A 24,492-nucleotide genomic window follows, 5' to 3' on the forward strand; every position below is an offset into this window, starting at 1 on the left:
CCCACACCCTGGGACAGGGCCCACACCCTGGGTCAGGGCCCACACCCTGGGACAGGGCCCTCACCCTGGGACAGGGCCCTCACCCTGGGACTGGGCCCTCACCCTGGGACTGGGCCCTCACCCTGGGACAGGGCCCACACCCTGGGACAGGGCCCTCACCCTGGGACAGGCCCCTCACCCTGGGACTGGGCCCTCACCCTGGGACAGGGCCCTCACCCTGGGACAGGGCCCACACCCTGGGACAGGGCCCACACCCTGGGACAGGGACCACACCCTGGGACAGGGCCCACACTCTGGGACAGGGCCCACACCCTGGGACAGGGCCCACACCCTGGGACAGGGACCACACCCTGGGACAGGGCCCTCACCCTGGGACAGGGCCCACACCCTGGGACAGGGACCACACCCTGGGACAGGGACCACACCCTGGGACTGGGCCCTCACCCTGGGACAGGGACCACACCCTGGGACAGGGACCACACCCTGGGACAGGGCCCACACCCTGGGACAGGGCCCACACTCTGGGACAGGGCCCACACCCTGGGACAGGGCCCACACCCTGGGACAGGGCCCACACCCTGGGACAGGGCCCACACCCTGGGACAGGGCCCACACTCTGGGACAGGGCCCACACTCTGGGACAGGGCCCTCACTCTGGGACAAGGCCCTCACTCTGGGACAAGGCCCTCACTCTGGGACAAGGCCCTCACTCTGGGACAGGGCCCTCACTCTGGGAGAGGGCCCTCACTCTGGGACAGGGCCCACACTCTGGGACAGGTGATGTGCCTCAATAATTCTGAGACTCGAAGGCAGCAGAACAAAACAAGGCTTTTATTAACTTAGAACGAAACACGTAAGCGAGAGAGATGTCGTCCTTCTGGAGATTGGGGCTAGACTGAAGCTAGCTTACAAACGGGGCCAGGTATGGGCGGAGCCCTACACACAGCACATTCCAGCACATTCCAGTATACAATACAGCACATTCCACTACACAATACAATGAGGTCTGGGGGAAGGGAAATGACACTGAAACCGATCTCAGTCACAGGCAGTGATGAATGGAAATATTTCATCACAACAGGGCCCACACTCTGGGACAGGGCCCACACTCTGGGACAGGGCCCACACTCTGGGACAGGGCCCACACTCTGGGACAGGGCCCTCACTCTGGGACAGGGCCCTCACTCTGGGATAGGGCCCTCACTCGGTGGGACAGGGCCCTCACTCTGGAACAAGCCCCTCACCCTGGGACTGGGCCCTCAGTTGGTGGGACTGGGCCCTCACTCGGTGGGACAGGGCCCTCACTCTGCGTAATTGGTATATTCTCTGTGTATAATTGATCATTGTTTAATTTTTTAGTAACATTTTGAAATGAAGAGGACAATTTTCGATTCCTCTCAGTCTCAGTCGAGTCACTTTAATTCTGTTGTTTTCCTCCACCTCAGACTCTGAAATCTCCCTGGAAATCCAAGAGGAAAAAGAAAATCTGGAGCCTAACCACTTGTACGTATGAAAGGACCACACTCAGGAGCCCGCCTCGTTAGCCTCACTGTTAATGGATCAGCCAGCAGTCTGGGTACAATCGGGCCTTTATTAAGAGGGTGGTTTGGACACTGTTGTGCAGGTAGTTCAGGCCCTCGGTTGCTTGCTTCCCCCCAAACCAATCCCATCCACCTGCTCATAGACTCCAGTCCCGGAGTTGCTTGCGTGTGAGGCTCTGTTCAATTAACTTCAGAGTGAACCGTTCTCCTCCCTAACGTGCCCAAGGCCTATCGTGCAGGAAAGAAAGAAAGACTTGGGAGGCTAAATTCGGTTGATTGGCGCCTCCCGTTATCGCCCTAAGAGGGCACTATCGGGGCGCAAATCAACTAGCGCCTGGACGTGGCGCCGCTAACGCCTCCCGCGAAATTGAGCGGGAGGTTAGCGGCGGCGCTAACCGTTAGCGCTGCAGGGCGCTGCGCCACCGGCAATGACGTCATCGCCATGCGCAGCACCCCGCTTGCGCCCCGGCTGCAATATTGGGTGGCGCCTCCCGACTTACCGCCGGACGCCATGTCCGACTTGGGTCAGGGGGGCCTACCTGCGTCCGGGGCGGCGCTAGTTAAAGGGGAGGTGGCAGGCGGCCATTTTTGTTTCTGGCTGCCTGCCAGCACCTGCCCCCGTTGCCGTCCCCAGCCCCCGTCCCAACGCGGGGTGCCGGTTGCTCTCCGTGAGCGCCGGGCTCGTTTGCCGGCACTCCCGATCCCTGGTGGCCCAGCTGGGCACCGGGACGCGCTGCGCCAGGCCCCGCCCCTTTAAGAAGGGGAGGAAGGCCTGCAGTACCGTGGCACGTAGCGCCAAGATATTGGCTTGCAGCGCCCCAAGAGGGACGCGGGGCACTTCCAGTAGCGCCCCTCCTCCCTCTCGGGGTGCTACCTGGGAAAATCGGCTGTGGGGGCGCTAACTTTTTCGGGGCACTACCCAATTTTTAACCCCTTGCATTTCTATAGCGCCTTTCACAACCTCAGAATGTCCCAAAGCGCTTTACAGCCAATGAAGTACTTTTCGAAGTGTAGTCACTGTTGTAATGTAGGAAACGCGACAGCCAATTTGCGCACAGCAAGCTCCCACAAACGGCAATGTAATAATGACCAGATAATCTGTTTCAGTGATGTTGATTGAGGGATAAATATTGGCCCCAGGACACCGGGGATAACTCCCCTGCTCTTATTCGAAATAGTGGCCGTGGGATCTTTTACGGCCAGCTGAGAGGGCAGACGGGGCCTCGGTTTAACGTCTCATCCAAAAGACAGCACCTCTGACAGTGCAGCACTCCCTCAGTACTGGCACTGGGAGTATCAGCTTAGATTTTTGTACTCAAGTGTCTGGAGTGGGACTTGAACCCACAACCCTTTGACACAGAGGCAAGGGTGCTACCCACTGAGCCACTGTTGACCCTCTAAGAGACTGCTGTGATTGAAAAGAGTAAGAAAGAAGATGAGGTAAATGAAGTAGCAGTGGTTAGTTAGGTGGTACCAAACTTGGGTTTTAAAACTCTATAGCTTGTCGGAGGAAGGGGAGACTGAGGGAGGCCTTTTAAAAAGCACGGTGTCTTTTATTTTGGACAAAAAAGGAGACAATTCTGTGCTCTGGTGGCAATGCTTCATGGGGCATGTGACGGGGGGACACTGTCAGAGTGACACAGGACGTGTGACGGGGGGACACTGTCAGAGTGACACAGGACGTGTGACGGGGGGACACTGTCAGAGTGACACAGGACGTGTGACAGGGAGACACTGTCAGAGTGACACAGGACGTGTGATGGGGTGATACTGTCAGAGTGACACAGGACATGTGACGGAGACACTGTCAGAGTGACACAGAACGTGTGACGGAGACACCGTCAGAGTGACACAGGACGTGTGACGGGGTGATACTGTCAGAGTGACACAGGACGTGTGACGGGGGGACACTGTCAGTGTGACACAGGACGTGTGATGGGGGACACTGTCCGAGTGACACAGGACATGTGACGGAGACACTGTCAGAGTGACACAGGACGTGTGACGGGGGACACTGTCAGAGTGACACAGGACGTGTGACGGGGGGACACTGTCAGTGTGACACAGGACGTGTGACGGGGGACACTGTCAGAGTGACACAGGACGTGTGACGGGGTGATACTGTCAGAGTGAACAGGACATGTGACGGGGGGACACTGTCAGTGTGACACAAGACGTGTGACGGGGGACACTGTCCGAGTGACACAGGACATGTGACGGGGTGACACTGTCAGAGTGAACAGGACATGTGATGGGGGGACACTGTCCGAGTGACACAGGACGTGTGACGGGGGACACTGTCAGAGTAACACAGGGTGTGTGACGGGGGGACACTGTCAGTGTGACACAGGACATGTGACGGGGACACTGTCAGAGTGACACAGGACATGTGACGGGGGGACACTGTCCGAGTGACACAGGACGTGTGACGGGGGACACTGTCCGAGTGACACAGGACATGTGACGGGGTGACACTGTCAGAGTGAACAGGACATGTGATGGGGGGACACTGTCCGAGTGACACAGGACGTGTGACGGGGTGACACTGTCAGAGTAACACAGGGTGTGTGACGGGGGGACACTGTCAGTGTGACACAGGACATGTGACGGGGACACTGTCAGAGTGACACAGGACATGTGACGGGGGGACACTGTCAGTGTGACACAAGACGTGTGACGGGGTGACACTGTCAGAGTGAACAGGACATGTGATGGGGGGACACTGTCCGAGTGACACAAGACGTGTGACGGGGGACACTGTCCGAGTGACACAGGACATGTGACGGGGTGACACTGTCAGAGTGAACAGGACATGTGATGGGGGGACACTGTCCGAGTGACACAGGGTGTGTGACGGGGACACTGTCAGAGTGACACAGGACATGTGACGGGGACACTGTCAGAGTGACACAGGACATGTGACGGGGACACTGTCAGAGTGACACAGGACATGTGACGGGGGACACTGTCCGAGTGACACAGGATGTGTGACGGGGACACTGTCAGAGTGACACAGGATGTGTGACGGGGACACTGTCAGTGTGACACAGGACATGTGACGGGGACACTGTCAGAGTGACACAGGACATGTGACGGGGACACTGTCAGAGTGACACAGGACATGTGACGGGGGACACTGTCCGAGTGACACAGGATGTGTGACGGGGACACTGTCAGAGTGACACAGGATGTGTGACAGGGGGAAGACTGTCAGAGTGACACATCTCTGACCCCCGGCAAACTTTCCAGGATCAGCCTCAGTGAAATGTTTCTCGGTGGGTTCCCTGGCAGGATTCCTGCCGGTACCGGGAATCTCATCGCTGTTGGGGAGGGGTGGGAAACAGCTGCAGCTGAATGGCCAGAACAATTGGAAAGACTGAGCAGGCCGAAGCTATTTTGTCTGGAAAAGAGACAAGGAAGAGGAGGCCTGATAGAGGTCTTTAGCCAAGGCTTCTTCGGCAGCACCTCCCAAACCCGCGACCTCTTCCACCTAGAAGGACAAGGGCAGCAGGCACAGGGGAACACCGCCACCTCCAAGTTCCCCTCCAAGTCACACACCATCCTGACTTAGAAATATATCGGCCGATCCTTCATCGTCGCTGGGTCAAAATCCTGGAACTCCCTCCCTAACAGCACTGTGGGAGCACCTTCACCACACGGACTGCAGCGGTTCAAGAAGGCGGCTCACCACCACCTTCTCAAGGGCAATTAGGGATGGGCATTAAATGCTGGGCCTTGCCAGCGACGCCCACATCCCGTGAATGAATAAACAAAAGATAAAATGAGTGATGAAGGGGCTCGATAGGGTGGACATGGAGAAACTGTTTCCACTTGTGGACCTGGAGGTATAAATATAAGGTCATCACTAACTGATCAAATAAAGAATTTACATAGAAACATAGAAGATAGGAGCAGGAGTCGGCCATTCAGCCCCTCGAGCCTGCTCCGCCATTCAATGAGATCATGGCTGATCATCCAAATTCAGTACCCTGTCCCTGCTTTCTCCCCATATCCCTTGATCCCTTTAGCCTTAAGAAATATATCCAACTCCTTCTTGAATATATTTAATGAATTGGCCTCTACTGCCTTCTGTGGTAGAGAATTCCACAGGTTCACCACTCTCTGGGTGAAGAAATTCCTCCTCATCTCAGTCCTAAATGGCTTACCCCTTATCCTTAGACTGTGACCCCTGGTTCTGGACTCCCCCGCCATCGGGAACATCCTTCCTGCATCTAGTCTGTCCAGTCCTGTTAGAATTTTATAAGTTTCAATGAGATCCCCTCTCATTCTTCTAAACTTTACACAGAGAATGGTGAGAAGGTGGAACTTGCTGCCACATGGAGTGGTTGAAGGAGGTAACATTGAGAGCTTTTCAGGGGAGGCTTGATGCTTGCATGAGGGAGAAGGGAATAGAGGGATACGAGGACAGGGTGGGAGGAGGCTCGTGTGGAGTGCAAACACCGCGCACAGACCAGTTGGGCCGAATGGCCTGTTATTATTCTGTAGGAATGTAACCCGCCCATATTTGGGAATTGATGCCAGAAGATTGCTAGAGGTGCAGATATGGGCATGGATCCCTTGAGACCCCACCCCATTACCGGCAAAGACCAGGAGGAAAATCCTGCTTAATATAAGAACATAAGAATTAGGAGCAGGAGTCAGCCATACGGCCCCTCGAGCCTGCTCCGCCATTCAATAAGATCATGGCTGATCATCAACCTCAACTCCACTTTCCCGCTCGATCCCCATATCCCTTGATTCCCCTAGAGTCCAAAAATCTATCGATCTCAGCCTTGAATATACTCAATGACTCCCTTTGGGGTAGAGAATTCCATAGATTCCCAACCCTTTGAGTGAAGAAATTCCTCCTCATCTCAGTCCTAAATGGCCGACCCCTTATTCTGAGACTGTGACCCCTAGTTCTAGACTCTCCAGCCATGGACAAATCCACTAGCATTTGCGTTTTAACCCCTCCCCCAAATGTGCTCATTGCGGTTGGGATACAGATCCTCGGGTGCCAGTACCAAGGGCACTGAGGCCAATTCTAGCACTCCTACTGCTGCTGCCGTGGCTGAAATCAGCTAACTCAGCCTTGACCGGGGATCGAACCTGCGACCGTCCTGGTCTGTATGACCCTGCCGAGCCACCAGGGGGAGCTACAGCCGGGGAGTTTGACAACAGAAACAAAATGGATTCCGTCAAAGTCAATGTTGTTGGTTGAAGTTGTTTCCTTTTGCTTGTCTTCCAGGCTGGTTCAGCAAGTGCTGCAAGAACTCAAGGCCTTGCATAGGTTAGTCACACTTTGTTTACCGCTTTCACAACTGACTGCAAGAGGTTTCAGTGGCAAGGTTTCCAAGGTCTTGAAAATCTATTCAGAAAGTTGAATCCAAAGGGGAATTGGATCTATACTTGAAAAGGAAAAATTATCAGGGTTATGGGGAATGGGACTAAGTGGAGAGTTCTTTCAAAGAGCTGGCACAGGCATGATGGGCCGAATGGCAGCCTCCAGTGCAGTATGATTCAAAGGCACAATGTGAACTCACCAGCTGCTGACAGAGCCTCCCTTGTCCTTCCAGGATCACAGATACCTGTCTCCCCATTAACTGCTTGGGGTAAGAGACACCTTCAAACTAGAAACACATAGACACGTGCCGTTATTCTATCAGGAGGACTGGACACTTCCCTCGCCTTCTCCCCGCCGCTCATAGTTACATGGATACTCCCAGTGAGCATGCCCCTCCTCTTACAAATGCTTCACCCTCCCCAATGGAACACCCCCTTCCCACTGGATCATCGGGGAAGTCAGATACACTCACCCCACCACCACCACCCCCAAACAACTCACCTTCTCGAATGGATACACCTCCACAGAGAGATGTATCGTCCTCTCAAGGACTGCTTCCTCCCAACTCCCTTTTTCTCTCTCTATCTCCCTCTCGCACATCTTCTCTGTAACATTCTCACTTTTTTGCCAAGTTTAGAACTGACTAGGGGCCAGGCTGGGGGAGGGATCATGGCCCCTAAGTTTTGATGATGAAAGTTCATCAAAAAACCTGAATAAACTCAACAACTGCCAACTCCAAGCCATGAGTCGCAGAAGTATGAGACGTGACGTGTGGTGAGTGTAGCGAGCTCGGGAGGGACAGGTGACTTTGGACCTCTGGTTCCCAAAGCTCTCCACCACTGGGGGTTTCCCTCGCCTCATGTCTGGGTCTGTTGTAGACTCATTGATAGAGATTGATCGCTGTGATTGGCCAACAACTCCATTATTGTTGTATCATAAAAAAAGAAAGACTTGCATTTCTACAGCGCCTTTCACGACCAGTGGACGTCTCAAAGCGTTTTACAGCCAATGAAGTACTTTTGAAGTGTAGTCACTGTTGTAATGTGGGAAATGCGGCAGCCAATTTGCGCACAGCAAGCTCCCACAAACAGCAATGTGATAATGACCAGATAATCTGTTTTAGTGATGTTGGTTGAGGGATAAATATTGGCCCCAGGACACCCAGGAGAACTCCCCGGTTCTTTTTCGAAATAGTGTCATGGGATCTTTTACGTCCATCCGAGAGAGCAGACGGGGCCTCGGTTTAACGTCTCATCCGAAGGACGGCCCCTCCGACAGTGCAGCACTCCCTCAGCACTGCACCGGGAGTGTCAGCCTAGCTTTATGTGCTCAAGCCCCTGGAGTGGGACTCGAACCTACAACCTTCTGACTCGGGCTGGCAGAAGGTGAACTGGAGGGACCCTAGTCTTTTCTCATCTTGCAATTCCTACATTCCTTTGGATGGAAGGCAGGAATGAAGCAATTGACAGCTTTGACTTGGGCAGTGTCTCTGCCCCGTAAGTCCCAGAGAGGGAGGATAAAGCTGCTTTAAAAATGGTTCTGTCGATCGCTAATTCTGTTTCCAATTTTCCCCCCCCCCCCCCTCAGACAGTGCGACGGTGCAGTGAGCAGGTGAGCAGGTTCCAGCGTGCGTCTCTGTCTCTCGCTCCTTGTGTTGCTTTGCGACCCCCCGCACCATGCCAGCGCTAACCTGTTCTCGTTTTGTTTCTCAGCCGCTCCGTTTCTCAGCCAGCGCTCTGCCCTTTTTTTCCCTCAGTTGAAGGGGCTCTCATACTATTTAAAAGGCTTATTTTTTTACAAGCGATTTCATCTGATGGCACAGCGTAACATTGCAGCCTTCGGCTCACTACTGACACGCTCGCCCTGGACTCTTTCCCCTGGGTCTCTCCGGGTTTTGGTTGAATGCAGCCGCCCAGCCAATGGGTCTCGAATTCCCTGGGGCGGTGTGGGGGAAGAGAGGGAAATATCAGCTGGAATTCCTGCCCCGATCGCTGTCCAGTGACCCCTGCTGGGACAGTGAGCTTATGTAGACATCGGACTTCACTGTGATTCCCCTCGAGCTAAGAAAAGAAAGAACCTGCATTTCTATTTGGTGGCAAAAACAGGAAGGCAGATTATTGTCTGAATGGCAATAGATTGGGAGAAGGGGAAGTGCAACGAGACCTGGGTGTCCTTGTGCACCAGTCGCTGAAAGTAAGCATGCAGGTGCAGCAGGCGGTTAAGAAAGCAAATGGTATGTTGGCCTTCGTAGCGAGAGGGTTTGAGTACAGGAACAAGGATGTCTTGCTGCAGTTGTACAGGGCCCTGGTGAGACCACACCTTGAGTATTGTGTGCAGTTTTGGTCGCCTTATCTGAAGAAGGATGTTCTTGCCATGGAAGGAGTTCAGCGAAGATTCACCAGGCTGATACCTGGGATGGCAGGAATGACGTATGAGGAGAGATTGGGACGATTGGGCTTGTACTCACTGGAGTTTAGAAGAATGAGAGGGGATCTCATTGAAACGTATAAAATTCTGACAGGACTGGACAGACTAGATGCAGGAAGGATGTTCCCGATGGTGGGGGAGTCCAGAACCAGGGGTCAGTCTAAGGATAAGGGGTAGGCCATTTAGGACAGAAATGAGGAGGAATTTCTTCACCCAGAGAGTGGTGAACCTGTGGAATTCTCTACCACAGAAGGCAGTAGAGGCCAATTCATTAAATATATTCAAGAAGGAGTTGGATATATTTCTTAAGGCTAAAGGGATCAAGGGATATGGGGAGAAGGCAGGGACAGGGTACTGAATTTGGATGATCAGCCATGATCTCATTAAATGGCGGAGCAGGCTCGAGGGGCCAAATGGCCTACTCCTGCTCCTAGCTTCTATGTTTCTATGTTTCTATAGCGCCTTTCACGACCTCAGGACGACCCAAAGTGCTTTACAGCCAAGCAAATGTTTTTGAAGTGTAGTCACTGTCACTGTTCCCTCTAAGCTGTGTGGCCACGCTGTAATGGGAAAGGTCCTGTGCGGGCCTTAACACTGTATATACCGCGACTGCGCAGAGAACTAAAAGCAACAGGCCGCGCAGATCAAAACGCAGCTTACAGGGATCATTGGTCACTGTTGTAATGTAGGAAACGCGGCAGCCAAATTTGCGCACAGCAAGCTCCCACAAACAGCAATGAGATAGTGGCCGGATAATCTGTTTTAGGTGTTGATTGAGGGATAAATATTGGCCCCAGGACACCGGGGAGAATATTATAAGAAACAGGGTAGATGCTGAGAGGATGTTTCCCCTCGTGGGGGGAACCTCGAACGAGGGGGCATAGTTTCAGGATAAGGGGTCGCCCATTTAAGACGGAGATGAGGAGGAATTTCTTCTCTCAGAGGGTCGTGAATCTTTGGAATTCTCTACCCCAGAGAGCTGTGGAGGCGGAGTCATTGAATATATTCAAGGCGGAGATAGACAGACCTTTGAGCTACAGGGGGGTCAAGGGTTATGGGGAGCGGGCGGGAAAGTGGAGTTGAGGCCAAGATCAGATCAGCCATGATTTTATTGAATGGCGGAGCAGGCTCGAGGGGCCGAATGGCCGACTCCTGCTCCTATGTCTTATGTTCTTATAATTCCCCTGCTCTTCTTCAAAATAGTGCCATGGGATCTTTTCCGTTAAACAGAGAGGGCAGATAGAGCCTTGGTTTAACATCTCATCTGACAGTGCAGCGCTCCCTCAGTACTGCACTGGGAGTGTCGGTCTAGATTATGTGCTCAAGTCTTTGGAGTGGGATTTGAACTCACAACCTTTCTGACTCAGCGCCGATAGTGCGACTTGAGTGAGGTACCCAAGCTGCAGGAGCAGGAATCAAACCCCCGGCATGAATTAGTGCCTTCAGGAGAGAAGGGAATAAAAATTGGGAATGGGAAATCTTCACTAAATCAACGTTACTAACTTTTGAGCATCACTAGTAACTAAATGATGACTTCCTACGGCATTTTAACTGCAAAGTAGTCAGGTGTCAAACACTTCCTGATTGCTACTTGAATGATTCGCATCCCCTGGATGTTTGGTAATGGCGTATTCAGGATGGACTGCTGAGAAGTAACTAAAAGTAAACTGCTGTTAGGTCGAAGTGGAATAACTGGGCATAAGTGACTGAACTACCGGCCGTTACCTGGCTTGGTTATGTCTGGCCATGAGGCAGGGGAACCAAATGCAACTCCATGGGCGTGACCCTATGTAGATCCTGTAGACTGTATTCTGTTGGTTCGCTAAGGAATCAGACTGCTCTCGCTTTCCGAAATGTATTTGCTTTATCCCTAGTTCAACCAGAAGTTTTTCAAGGATTTCATCCGACTGATTTGTCTGCTAATCATTTGTGTACTGGCTCCAGATCGCTGTATTTGAACTGATTCAATATCTTGCTTCTCCCGCTGCTTTCTGTGTATAAACCTATCTGCGAATAAATCCGATTGATCATTTAGCCTGTTATGAAAAGTGTCCGGCGGGGCCAATGTTGTCTATCGTCGAAGTGACCTCGGATGTAATGGTATTCCTACATCCGGGAGCTATAAAAGGGTTCTTTATTCACCCAGGGCATGCTGTGCTCAATTATTTTGGACAAAAGGCCATGTTTTGGGCAGTAGCAAGCAAGGGCTTACCTATGGATACTGATCTTTTGTGCTGGTTATGAGAAAAAACATCTGGAATTGTAACAATGATGTCTTACTGAATGCCATTGATATCAGTTTAATTACTTCGCCAGATTATGTTTCAGCATGCCAGTTTTTAAAAAATTAATTCCTGGCATGTGGGCGTCGCTGGCAAGGCCAGCATTTATTACTCAACCGTAATTGCCCTTGAGGAGGTGGTGGTGAGCCGCCACCTTTAACCGCTGTGTCCGTGTGGTGAAGGTACTCCCACAGTGCTGTTAGGGAGGGAGTTCAAGGATTTTGCCATTGTGGAGTGTGAATGTGGCAGAGATCCTCTGTAAATACTAACGCACCCCCTGGGACCCCCTGTAAATACTGACACTCCCTGGGACCCCCTGTAAATACTGACACACTCCCTGGGACCCCCTGTAAATACTGACACTCCCAGAGGCCCCCATAAATACTGACCCTCCCACAGATCCCCTATAAATATAGACTCTCCCAGAGATGGCCTTTAAAGAGACACACACCCAGAGACCCCCTGTAAATACTGACACACTCCCTGGGACCCCCCTGTAAATACTGACATTCGCCGAGACGGCCTTTAAAGAGACACACTCCCAGGGACCCCCTGTAAATACTGACACTCCCTGGGACCCCCTTGTAATTACTGACATTCGCAGAGACGGCCTTTAAAGAGACACACTCCCAGGGACCCCCTGTAAATACTGACACACTTCCAGAGACGCCACTGTAAATACTAACACACTCCCTGGGACCCCCTGTAAATACTGACACACTTCCAGACAACCCCTTTAAAGAGACACACACCCAGAGACCCCCTGTAAATACTGACACTTCCAGAGACCCCCTGTAAATACCGACACACTCCCGAGGACCCCCTGTAAATACTGACACTCCCGGGGACCCTCTGTAAATACTGACACTCCCGGGGACTCCCTGTAAATACTGACACTACCGGGGACTCCCTGTAAATACTGACACACTCCCGGGGACCCCCTGTAAATACTGACACACTCCCGGGGACCCCCTGTAAATACTGACACACTCCCGGGGACCCCCTGTAAATACTGACACACTCCCAGGGACACCCTGTAAATACCGACACACTCCCGGGGACCCCCTGTAAACACTGACACACTCCCAGGGACACCCTGTAAATACTGACACACTCCCGGGGACTCCTTGTAAATACAGACACACTCCCGGGGACACCCTGTAAATACAGACACACTCCCAGGGACACCCTGTAAATACTGACACACTCCCGGGGACTCCTTGTAAATACAGACACACTCCCGGGGACACCCTGTAAATACAGACACACTCCCAGGGACACCCTGTAAATACAGACACACTCCCGGGGACACCCTGTAAATACAGACACACTCCCAGGGACCCCCTGTAAATACTGACACACTCCCGGGGACACCCTGTAAATACAGACACACTCCCAGGGACACCCTGTAAATACTGACACACTCCCAGGGACACCCTATAAATACCGACACACTCCCGGGGACCCCCTGTAAACACTGACACACTCCCAGGGACACCCTGTAAATACTGACACACTCCCGGGGACTCCTTGTAAATACAGACACACTCCCGGGGACACCCTGTAAATACAGACACACTCCCAGGGACCCCCTGTAAATACTGACACACTCCCGGGGACACCCTGTAAATACAGACACACTCCCAGGGACACCCTGTAAATACAGACACACTCCCGGGGACTCCCTGTAAATACAGACACACTCCCAGGGACACCCTGTAAATACTGACACACTCCCGGGGACACCCTGTAAATACAGACACACTCCCAGGGACACCCTGTAAATACAGACACACTCCCGGGGACTCCCTGTAAATACAGACACACTCCCAGGGACACCCTGTAAATACTGACACACTCCCGGGGACACCCTGTAAATACAGACACACTCCCAGGGACACCCTGTAAATACAGACACACTCCCGGGGACACCCTGTAAATACAGACACACTCCCAGGGACACCCTGTAAATACAGACACACTCCCGGGGACTCCCTGTAAATACAGACACACTCCCAGGGACACCCTGTAAATACAGACACACTCCCGGGGACTCCCTGTAAATACAGACACACTCCCAGGGACACCCTGTAAATACCGACACACTCCCGGGGACCCCCTGTAAACACTGACACACTCCCAGGGACACCCTGTAAATACAGACACACTCCCGGGGACTCCTTGTAAATACAGACACACTCCCGGGGACACCCTGTAAATACTGACACACTCCCGGGGACACCCTGTAAACACTGACACACTCCCAGGGACACCCTGTAAATACTGACACACTCCCGGGGACTCCTTGTAAATACTGACACACTCCCGGGGACACCCTGTAAATACTGACACACTCCCAGAAACTAAGATACATGGCGGCCAATTTGGCACAGCAAGGTCCCACAAACAATACATGTCCAGATCATCTGTTTTATCTTTAAATATTGAGAGCTCACCTGCTCTTCATCAAATAATGCCATGGGATTTTTTACGTCCACCTGGGAGAGCAGACGGGGCCTCGGTTTAATGTATCATTTGAAAGACGGCACCTCCGACATTGCAGCACTCCCTCAGCACTGCACTGGGAGTGTCAGCTAGATTATATACTCAAGTCTCTGGAGTGGGACTTGAACCCACAACTTTCTGACCCAGAGGCGAGAGTGCTGCCCACTGAGCCACGGCTGACGCACAGATTAATAGAAAATGTCTCCTCATTCTGTCCTCTAGAAAGACCATAAGCGACAAATTCCTGGGAAGCTGTACCTCACGGCACTAAATCGGCCCTAAGTTGGCATCAACCGTTTCACCCCGAGAGGTCACAGGGATAGTAGGATGGGGAAACAGAAAATATCATTCTAATACAGTAGGAATGCTCCTTCTCACATTGAATTCAAGGTGAATTATTGGGGCAGTGCAGAGAGAACCTAGCCCCTACATCAAACCCGTGCTTTACCCGATCTGGTGCTTGATGCCGGCGCTGGCAGCAGAAACGCTCTGCCAACCGCGCAGGTGCGGGACTGCAGCGTGAGCAATGAGCATCCTTCATTCTCAGTAATGAGCGTCCTTATAAAATTCTTATAAAAACTTATAAAATTCTAACAGGACTGGACAGACTAGATGCAGGAAAGATGTTCCCGATGGCGGGGAGTCCAGAACCAGGGGTCACAGTCTAAGGATAAGGGGTAAGCCATTTAGGACAGAAATGAGGAGGAATTTCTTCACCCAGAGAGTGGTGAACCTGTGGAATTCTCTACCACAGAAGGCAGTAGAGGCCAATTCATTAAATATATTCAAGAAGGAGTTGGATATATTTCTTAAGGCTAAAGGGATCAAGGGATATGGAGAGAAAGCAGGGACAGGGTACTGAATTTGGATGATCAGCCATGATCTCATTGAATGGCGGAGCAGGCTCGAGGGGCCGAATGGCCTACTCCTGCTCCTATCCTCTATGTTTCTATGTCCTCAGTTACTGATCAGAGATGCAAGGGCAACCGGGCGAACAACTTCATTCTCGAAAGTTGTTAACAATTGATGCAGCGTGTGTTTAGGGGGTTGCTTAAGCCACACAAAGTGACAGCGTAGATTTGGCCCCCTGTGTACTTAGTGTGCAATTCGAGGAGTGTTGCCTTCTGTCCAGGGAATGAGGTAGTCAGGGTTGACCGTTGTGTGTGTCCAAGTGTCGACTCCCTGGGATGGCAGGAATGACGTATGAGGAGAGATTGGGTCGATTGGGCTTATATTCGCTGGAGTTTGGAAGAATGAGAGGGGATTTCATTGAAACTTATAAAATTCTAACAGGACCAGACAGACTAGATGCAGGAAGGATGTTCCCGATGGCGGGGGAGTCCAGAACCAGGGGTCACAGTCTAAGGATAAGGGGTAAGCCATTTAGGACTGAGATGAGGAGGAATTTCTTCACCCAGAGAGTGGTGAACCTGTGGAATTCTCTACCACAGAAGACAGTTGAGGCCAATTCATTAAATATATTCAAGAAGGAGTTGGATATATTTCTTAAGGCTAAAGGGATCAAGGGATATGGGGAGAAGGCAGGGACAGGGTACTGAATTTGGATGATCAGCCATGATCTCATTAAATGGCGGAACAGGCTCGAGGGGCCGAATGGCCTACTCCTGCTCCTATCTTCTATGTTTCTATGTTTCTCCCGTACACGCAGATTCTAAGCTGGCTGTGCACCCAGCAGGGAGCTGATGTAGAGCAGTGGGTATTCATTTGCCGAGCTGGCCTATAACGTTGTGTATTTTTCCCTGTACATCGCTGCCGTACGGTTGCTCAGCCTCTCTATAATGGAGCAGTGATGAGTTTCCAATTCCTCCTCCGGGGGAACCAGCTTTTTTTTGTGGCGTGTTTCTGCAAACGAGTAGCGGCGCCTCGGACGGCCCCGTTTAAAGGAGCCCTGCCGCGGGCACCAATCGCGTGTACCTTTGTTCTGATTGGTCATTTTCTCCGCAGTGCAAGAGCAGCGTCGCAGTCCAGCCAGCTGCACCGTTCCGTCTCCCCCCACAATCTCACCTGGATGGAATTCCTCGCAGAGTAGGTTTCTGGAATCTTATCTTTGCTTCACGTGATCGTCAGTATTGGTTTTGAGGGATACAGAGCATTACAGTACACAAGAAATCGGAGCAGGAATGGGCCACTTGGCCCTTCGAGCCTGCTCCGCCATTCAAGGAGATCATGGCTGATCTTGGGCTCAAAGCCACTTCTCAGCCCACTCTCCATAACCCTTCACTCCCTTATCTTGCAAAAATCTGTCTATCTCCTCCTTAAATGCCTCCACGGCTCTCTGGGGCAGAGAATTCCACAGATTTACGACCCTCTGAGAGAAGAACTTCCTCCTCATCTCAGTTCTAAAAGGGCGACCCTTTATTCTGAGACTGTGCCCCCGAGTTCTAGATTTCCCCACGAGGAGAAACATCCTCTCTGCATCTACCTTCTCGATCCCCCTCAGTATCTTATATGTTTCAATAAGATCACCTCTCATTCTTCTAAACTCCAATGAGTACAGGCCCAGCCTGCTCAACCTTCGTAAGTCAATCCCTCATCTCAGGAATCAACCGAGTGAATCGTCTCTGAACTGCCTCCATAGAATGTGCAGCACAGAAACGGGCCATTCGGCCCGACTGGTCCGTGCCGGTGTTTATGCTCCACATGAGCCTCCTCCCATCCCCTCTTCATCTCACCCTATCAGCTTATCCTTCTATTCCATTCCCCACCCACATGTGCCTATCTCGCTTCCCGGGCAGATGTTCCCATTGCTGTGTAAGTGGTTGTTGAATTGACTGGACAATGGGAACACGCGCCCGTGAGGGAACCTGCCTGGTCTTTCACCCATTCAGGTGAATACATCTCTGGGCCTTGGGGACCGGAGGAAACAAGTTGACCAAGATTCCTGCTCCTGACCCGTTGGAAAGGAAAATCAGGAGAGGTGTATAACGGACAGTCGATCCGATATTGTCCATGTTACACTAACACTAAATTTTAAAATGACCCCCTTGAGAATTTACTTATAAAAGAAAGAAACTTACATTTCTTTTGTGTCTTTCATGGCCTCAGGACATCCCAAAACCCTTTATAGCCAATGAAGTACTTTTTGAAGTGTAGTCACTGTTGTAATGTGGGAAACGCCGCAGCCAATTTGAGCACAGCAAGCTCCCACAAACAGCAATGTGATAATGACCAGATAATCTGTTTTAGTGATGTTGGTTGAGGGATAAATATTGGTCAGGACACCGGGGATAATTCCCCTGCTCTTCTTCGAAATAGTGCCCTGGGATCTTTTACATCCGCCTGAGAGAGAGCAGACGGGGCCTCGGTTTAACGTCTCACCCGAAAGACGGCACTACGTAGAAAAGCTGGGACTTGGAAACTCAGGGATAAAGTCAATGCCCAGTTTAGTACCAAGGGGAGAAAAATTAAGTCAGTAAAAACAAATAATTTAAAGAAAATCTACTTACATTTGGGACAATTTAATGAGATGTTGTTGCAGTCGTTTGAAGGACTTCCTTCATTCCAACTCCACTTAGCAAATTGTCCGTTAAGTCTGCTTGTGTAAGTTTGCAACTTTCTCTCCCTTCTGTTTAAAGAAAGAAGGATGGTGAAAAAAGCGACAGACCCGAGAAAGGAGCAAAAGTGAAAAGGACGTTAAGTTCCCTCAAGAACAGGGTGACCGGCTCCTTCAAGGATAAGGTAAGAAGGGTTTTATTATTTTGTTATCAAACGTACCAGGAGAAAGGTGGGCAGAGATTTGCGGGATTTGTCGATCTTGCGCTGAAAATGGGCTGTGTTGGGAAGGCTGTCCTCTCTCTTCTTGGATCTGAACTCCAATCCAGTCCAAGGCAAATGGAGTGAAGACCAACTCACCCAAGCAGCTATGATGTGAAATGAATTCACCAGATTCTACTCCACGCTAGATGGCCAGGAGTCTATAGGTACAAAACTGCCTTACATTTGTTACAGCCAGTACTAAGTTGACAACCTCCTAGAAGCGGGGGGGTGGGGGGGGGGGGCGGAGGTGGCAGTAGAACGACTGAGCTCTTCAATGTCTGCGCAATGTTGGCATTGTTGTGGCAGAATTATTCATTATATTGGCAAGATTCTGCCGAATAAAAAAGATAGGTGCTTAGTGCTTAGCCTTAGAGTCCAGCCCAGATGGATACTTAACCAGCGGAACCTGAGATGGGTACGTTCAAGAAGAGTTCATCTGGGATCTGTAGGACCCACCTGACTTGAGCATAGAGCGCAGCTGGGAGGCGTATTTGCCGTCAGATCCTCACTCAAATGGTTACTTACTGGTAGCACCTAGGCCATTCAGGAAGCACTTGGCCACACAAAGGGTAGCGGAAATCTGGAACTCGCTCCCTCAAAAAGCTGTTGAGGCTGGGGGTCAGTTGAAAATTTCAATACTGAGATTGATAGATTTTTTTGTTGGGCGAGGGGATTAAGGGTTACGGAACATAAGAACATAACATAGGAATTGGGAGCAGGAGTCGACCATACGGTCCCTCCAGCCTGCTCCGCCATTCAATAAGATAATGGCTGATCTTCGACCTCAACTCCACTTTCCCGCCCGATCCCCATATCCCTTGATTCCCCTAGAGCCCAAAAATTCTATCGATCTCAGCCTTGATGATTCAATGATTCAGTATCCACAGCCCTTTGGGGTAGAGAATGCCAAAGATTCACAACCCTCTGAGTGAAGAAATTCCTCCTCATCTCGGTCTTAAATGGCCGACCCCTTTATCCTGAGACTATGCCCCCTAGTTCTAGACTCTCCAGCCAGGGGGAAACAACCTCTCAGCATCTACCCTGTCAATTCCCCTGAGAATCTTATACAGGAAACTCTCGATTTACCGGTACCTAAATAACCGGAAATCTCTGTTAACCGGCAAAATTCAGGAGTAGGTTCAGGTAAGTTTTACTTCATATTAGTGGCCGTTCCTGGATCTGTGGCTGTGTAATCGGGGTTCCTGCACTTGTTGCTAAGCAACAGGGATGCTTGGTCTGTGGCCGGGGTTCCTGCAGCTGTTGCTAAGCAATAGGGAAGCCTGGATCTGTTGCTGTGTACGGAGCTCTCGTACCTTTTAACTATACCTCTCTGTAATCCGGACTTTTTGATAAATCGGCACCACGCCGGTCCCGTCGGTGCCGGATAAAAAAGAGTTTCCTGTACATTTTAATGAGATCACCTCTCATTCTTCTAAACTCCAGAGAGTATAGGCCCATTCTACACAATCTCTCCTCATAGGACAGCCCTCTCATCCCAGGAATCAATGGGCGGTGAGAATCCTTGGTTTAGAGGTGGGATCACTGGCCTTGTTTTAGACGTGGGAGGTGGGATTGCTGGTTCGGGTCCCAGGGTGCAGATCCGCCACGATCTTAACTGAATGGCGGGACAGGCGCGAGAGGGGCCGAGGGGCCTGCTCCTGTTCCTTTGACTCTTTGAAGTGAACCTCTTTTTTTTTGTGTGTTCCTTTCCTTTTTTTTTTAGGGTAAGACCAAAGAGAAAGAGAAGGAAAGCCCGAAAGAAAAGAGAAAGGGTAACAATGGCCACCAGTTGGTGCCAGGGACATTTTCCTGCTCCGCCAGCTGCTCATTGTGCAGCAAGCCGCTAAGCAGTAAAACCGGTTATCAGTGTCTCAGTGAGTATCGCCATCACGCTGCTTTTCACGCTTGCCTCAGTTCGCATTGCTCACGCTCTGGCGCCTGGTGGAGTGAACCTTCGGTCATTTCCCTCCAGTGAATGAGAACATAAGAAATAGAAAGCACAGAAGCAGGCCATTCGGCCCCTCGAGCCCTGGCACCCCCCGCTGTTCAATAAGATCACGGTTGATCTGACCTTGACCTCAACTCCGCTTTCCTGCCCGCTCCCACTGTTTTTCAAACATCTGTCTATCTCTGCCTTGAATATCTTCAATGACTCCGCCTCCACAGCTCTCTGGGGTAGCGAATTCCAACGATTCACGACCCTCTGAGAGAAGAAATTCCTCCTCATCTCCATCTTAAATGGGCGACCCCTTATCCTGAAACTATGCCCCCTAGTTCTAGATTCCCCCACGAGGGGAAACATCCTCTCAGCATCTACCCTGTTGAGCCCCCTCAGAATCTTATGGCCTAGAAATTCACTATAGCCCCGTTTGGGGCGCCAGCCTCGCCAGGGCGCTGAAAGTAACGCCCCGGACGCAGTCGCAGCCGCCCGCCGGAAATTCAGTTTGAGCGCCCCAGAGAGATGCGCGGCGCTACGGGAGGCGCCCCGCGTCCCTCTTGGGGCGCTGCAACTGAATATCGCTGCGCAACGTGCCGCAGCACCACACACTGCGGCACGGCGCGCTGCGGTACTGCAGGCCTTCCTCCCCTTCTTAAAGGGGAGGGGCCTTGTCCAGCGCGATCGAGGATCGCGAGTGCCGGCAAAAGAGCCTGGCACCGAGGAGAAGTGCCGGGCTCTTGGAACGCAGCCGGCACTCCGCGGGGGGGGGGGGGGGCTCAGGAGGCCGGGGACAGCAGCGCGGAGAGGTGCTGGCAGGCAGCCATCAAAAAAAATGGCCGCCCCGCACCTCTCCTTTAATTAGCGCCTCTACCGCCGCAGGTAGGACCCCCTGAACCGGTCGCACATTGCGTCCGGCGTTAAAGCAGGGGGCGCAACTAAATATCGCGATCGGGGCGTCAGCGGGGCGCTGCGCACACCGATGACGTCATCGGTGGCGGCGCAGCGCTAACGGCTAGCACCGCCATTAGCGTCCCACTGAATGTAGCGGGAGGCGTGGCCAGTGGCTTTTGACCCACTTAGCGCCCTCTTAAGGTGCTAACGGGTGGTGCAGCCCACTGAATTTCTAGGCCTATATGTTTCAATAAGATCACCCCTCATTCTTCTAAACTCCAATGAGTACAGGCCCAACCTGCTCAACCTTTCCTCATAAGACAACCTCTTCAACTCAGGAATCAACCTAGTGAACCTTCTCTGCACTGCCTCCAATGCAAGTATATCCTTCCTTAAATATGGAGTCCAAAACTGTACGCAGTACTCTAGGCCTGGTCTCACCAACGCCCTGTACAGTTGTAGCAAGACTTCCCTACTTTTATACTCCAACCCCCGGCAATAAAGGCCAACATTCCATTTGCCTTCCTAATTACTTGCTGTACCTGCATGCTAACTTTTTGTGTTTCCTCTACGAGGACCCCCAGGTCCCTCTGTACCGCAGCATTCTGCAGTCTCTCTCCATTTAAATAATTGAAGCGAAGCTGCTCAAAGTCAGCCAAGGTGCTTTCTAAACTGAGCTGGAGGAGGTGAGGGGAGCAGTGAAATAGGTTCCAGACTTTATAACCTCTGTGAGCTATCGCAAATGCATTTAGGAGGAAGCGAGATAAGCACACGAGGGAGAAAGGGATAGAAGAATATGTCGACAGCAAAATACTGCAGATGTTGGAAATCCGAAATAACAACAGAAAATGCTGGAAAAACTCAGCAGGTCAGGCAACATCCGGGAAGAGAAATTTGAGTTGACGTTTCGGGTCGAACCCGTCTTCAAAACTGGAAAGAAAAGAAAATAGATCGAAGGCAGGGCTGCGATTGGACAAAAGAAGTGAAAGAAACAAAAGAAGTAAAAGAGACAATGAAAGGTATTAGAAGCTAGACGAGATGGTAATAGGCTGAGATTAGGTGTGAAGTGTACTGGCAGGGCAAGAGATAGCTGCCAGGTGTGAGAGAGAAACAAAAGGAAAGGGGTGGGGGGGAAAAGGAGTGGAAAAATTTATTGTTTCTTTTACTTCTTTTGTTTCTTTCACTTCTTTTGTCCGATCGCAGCCCTGCCTTCGATCTATTTTCTTTTCTTTCCAGTTTTGAAGAAAGGTTCGACCTGAAACGTCAACTCAAATTTCTCTCCACGGATGTTGCCTGACCTGCTGAGTTTTTCCAGCATTTTCTGTTGTTATTTTAGAAGAATATGTCGATGGGATGAAAGAAAGACTTGCATTTCTATAGCGCCTTTCACGACCACCGGATGTCCTAAAGCGCTTTACAGCCAATGAAGTACTTTTTGAAGTGTAGTCACTGTTGTAATGTCGGAAACGCGGCAGCCAATTTGCGCACAGCAAGCTCCCACAAACAGCAATGTGATAATGACCAGATAATCTGTTGTAGTGATGTTGGTTGAGGGATAAATATCGGCCAGGACATCAGGGAGAACTCCCTTGCTCTTCTTCGAAATAGTGGCCGTGAGATCTTTTACGTCCACCTGAGAGAGCAGACGAGGCCTCGGTTTAATGTCTAATCCGAAAGACGGCACCTCCGACAGTGCAGCACTCCCTCAGTACTGCGCTGGAGTGTCAGCCTAGATTTTTGTGCTCAAGTCTCTGGAGTGGGGACTTAAACCCACAACCTTCTGACCCAGAGGTGAGGGTGCTGCCCACTGAGCCACGGCTGACACATGAGATGAAGAAGGGGTGGGAGGAGGCTCGTGTGGAGTATAAACACCGGCATGGACCTGTTGGGCCGAATGGCCTCTTTCTATGGTGTAAATACTATGTAATACTAGAATGGTACCAGGGATGAGGGACTTCAGTTATGTGCAGAGACTGGAGAAGTTGGGGTTGTTCTCCTTAGAGCAGCGAAGGTTAAGGGGAGATTGAATAGAGGTGTTCAAAATCTCGAGGGGTATGATAGAGTGGAGAGGGAGAAACTGTTTCCACTGACAGGAGGGTCAGTAACCAGAGGACACAGATTTAAGATAATTGGCAAAAGCATCAGAGGGGAGAGGACGAGATTTTTTTTTTACACAGCGAATTGTAATGATCTGGCAAGCACTGCCTGAAAGGGTGGTGGAAACAGATTTGAACTTTCAATAGGGAATTTGATCGACACGTGAAGGTGAAAAATTATGGGGAAAGAGCAGTGGAGGAGTGGGACTAATCGGAGAGCTCTTTCAGAGAGCCGGCACAGGCACGATGGGCCGAATGGCCTCCTTCTGTGCTGTATGATTCCATGAAGTAAAGGTGGGAGGAGACGTGCTGAGCATAAACACCAGCATAGACCGGTTGGGCCGAATGGCCTGTTCCTGTGCTGTTAATTCTATGCTACGACCCCTTCTCCTCCCTTCCCACTTTCACTGGTCCCAAATGGGTGGACCTGTTGACAATCAATGGAAGCAGCAGCTGGGTTGTCGCAGTTGATTTCAGTGCTCCCAGTGTAGGGGATATCAGCCAGGGTTCCCGATCCTGACCAGCGTCCAGTATTTCCCACTGAGTGTCTGTGAGGATCAGGCTTGGTCGTGGTTCATTCCATGGTTGAATAGCATAAGAACATAAGAAATAGGAGCAGGAGGAGGCCATACGGCCCCTCGAGCCTGCTCCGCCATTCAATAAGATCATGGCTGATCTTTGACCTTGACTTCACTTTCCCGCCTGATCCCCATATCCCTTGATTCCCCTAAAGTCCAAAAATCTAACTATGTCAGCTTTGAATAGACTCAAAGGGGTAGATTTTCATTCAGAAGTCGGGAAGGAGGCGGGACTACAACTTTTGGGTTTTAGCCCCACCTCAATCGAGATGCAGCCAATCCACGCAATTTTCCCTTGATTGACCTTGTTGAGCCCGCCCAGCGGGCTCAGCAGGCCAATTAAGGGCCACCCGGCAACAGGTGACGTCACAGACTGAAATTTCATCTGTCAAGAGGTTTTGACAGATGAAATATCAGTGTTTCACAGCTGTTTGAAGCTGTCAAACACTGACAGTCTTACTTCTAATCTGAGTCCTTCTCCACAGACTCAGTTAGAAATCTCTCCTGCACAGAAAGCTGAAGGCTGTCACTTTTGACAGCTCGCGGCCATTCTGCTTTCTGTGTCGGCTGAATGATGGCCTCCCGAAACGTAGAGGAAGGAAGGCTGTAAAGGTAAGTACAGGTAATTTAAACTTCTTTACACACTTTAGACACACCAAACACACTTACCTTTGCACTCATGCGCCCATCACTCACCTGAACACCGACATCTCGACCCCTCCAAGTCCTTCAACCCGATGGCCCGCCTCCTCTAACCTGGTGTGGTTTGGCGCCATCGGGAATCCCACACGACACCCCTCAAAATAGGGATTAGGCTAAAAACTGCCTGTTAACTACCTGTTAACAGGCGGTTAATTGGCACTAATCCCTTCCCGCCTCGGGTCGGCGGGTCCCAGTGCGGGGCAGGTACCCGCCGCCCCTGAAACTTGCGTGGGGCGGGGTTTTGGGTGGGATGGTGTCGGGGCCCCCAAATTCGGGATTCCCCCCCCCCCCCACACGCCTGAAACCCCACCTGACGGCTCCAGGAAAATCTAGCCCAAAGACTCAGCATTCACAGCCCTCTGGGGTGGAAAACTCCAAAGATTCACAACCCACTGAGTGAAGAAATTCCT

General features: G+C 51.3%; 1 protein-coding gene across 1 annotated transcript in view; it reads left to right on the forward strand.

Annotated features, from left to right (window-relative positions):
- Positions 1 to 20,084, forward strand: part of LOC147108035 (uncharacterized) — an 82,607-nt gene extending 62,523 nt beyond the window's left edge. The window contains exons 6-11 of the mRNA XM_086005983.1: positions 1,446 to 1,503; positions 6,790 to 6,831; positions 8,473 to 8,496; positions 16,065 to 16,145; positions 17,696 to 17,798; positions 19,600 to 20,084. Coding sequence (XP_085862109.1) covers positions 1,446 to 1,503; positions 6,790 to 6,831; positions 8,473 to 8,496; positions 16,065 to 16,145; positions 17,696 to 17,798; positions 19,600 to 19,851 — 560 coding nt within the window. The 3' untranslated portion in view covers positions 19,852 to 20,084. The remainder of the gene's footprint in view (positions 1 to 1,445; positions 1,504 to 6,789; positions 6,832 to 8,472; positions 8,497 to 16,064; positions 16,146 to 17,695; positions 17,799 to 19,599) is intronic.
- Positions 20,085 to 24,492: the final 4,408 nt, after the last annotated feature.

This window comes from Somniosus microcephalus, chromosome 13, assembly GCF_052327205.1.
Source record: "Somniosus microcephalus isolate GS21.2 chromosome 13, FLI_Smic_1.0, whole genome shotgun sequence".
NCBI lineage: Eukaryota > Metazoa > Chordata > Chondrichthyes > Squaliformes > Somniosidae > Somniosus > Somniosus microcephalus.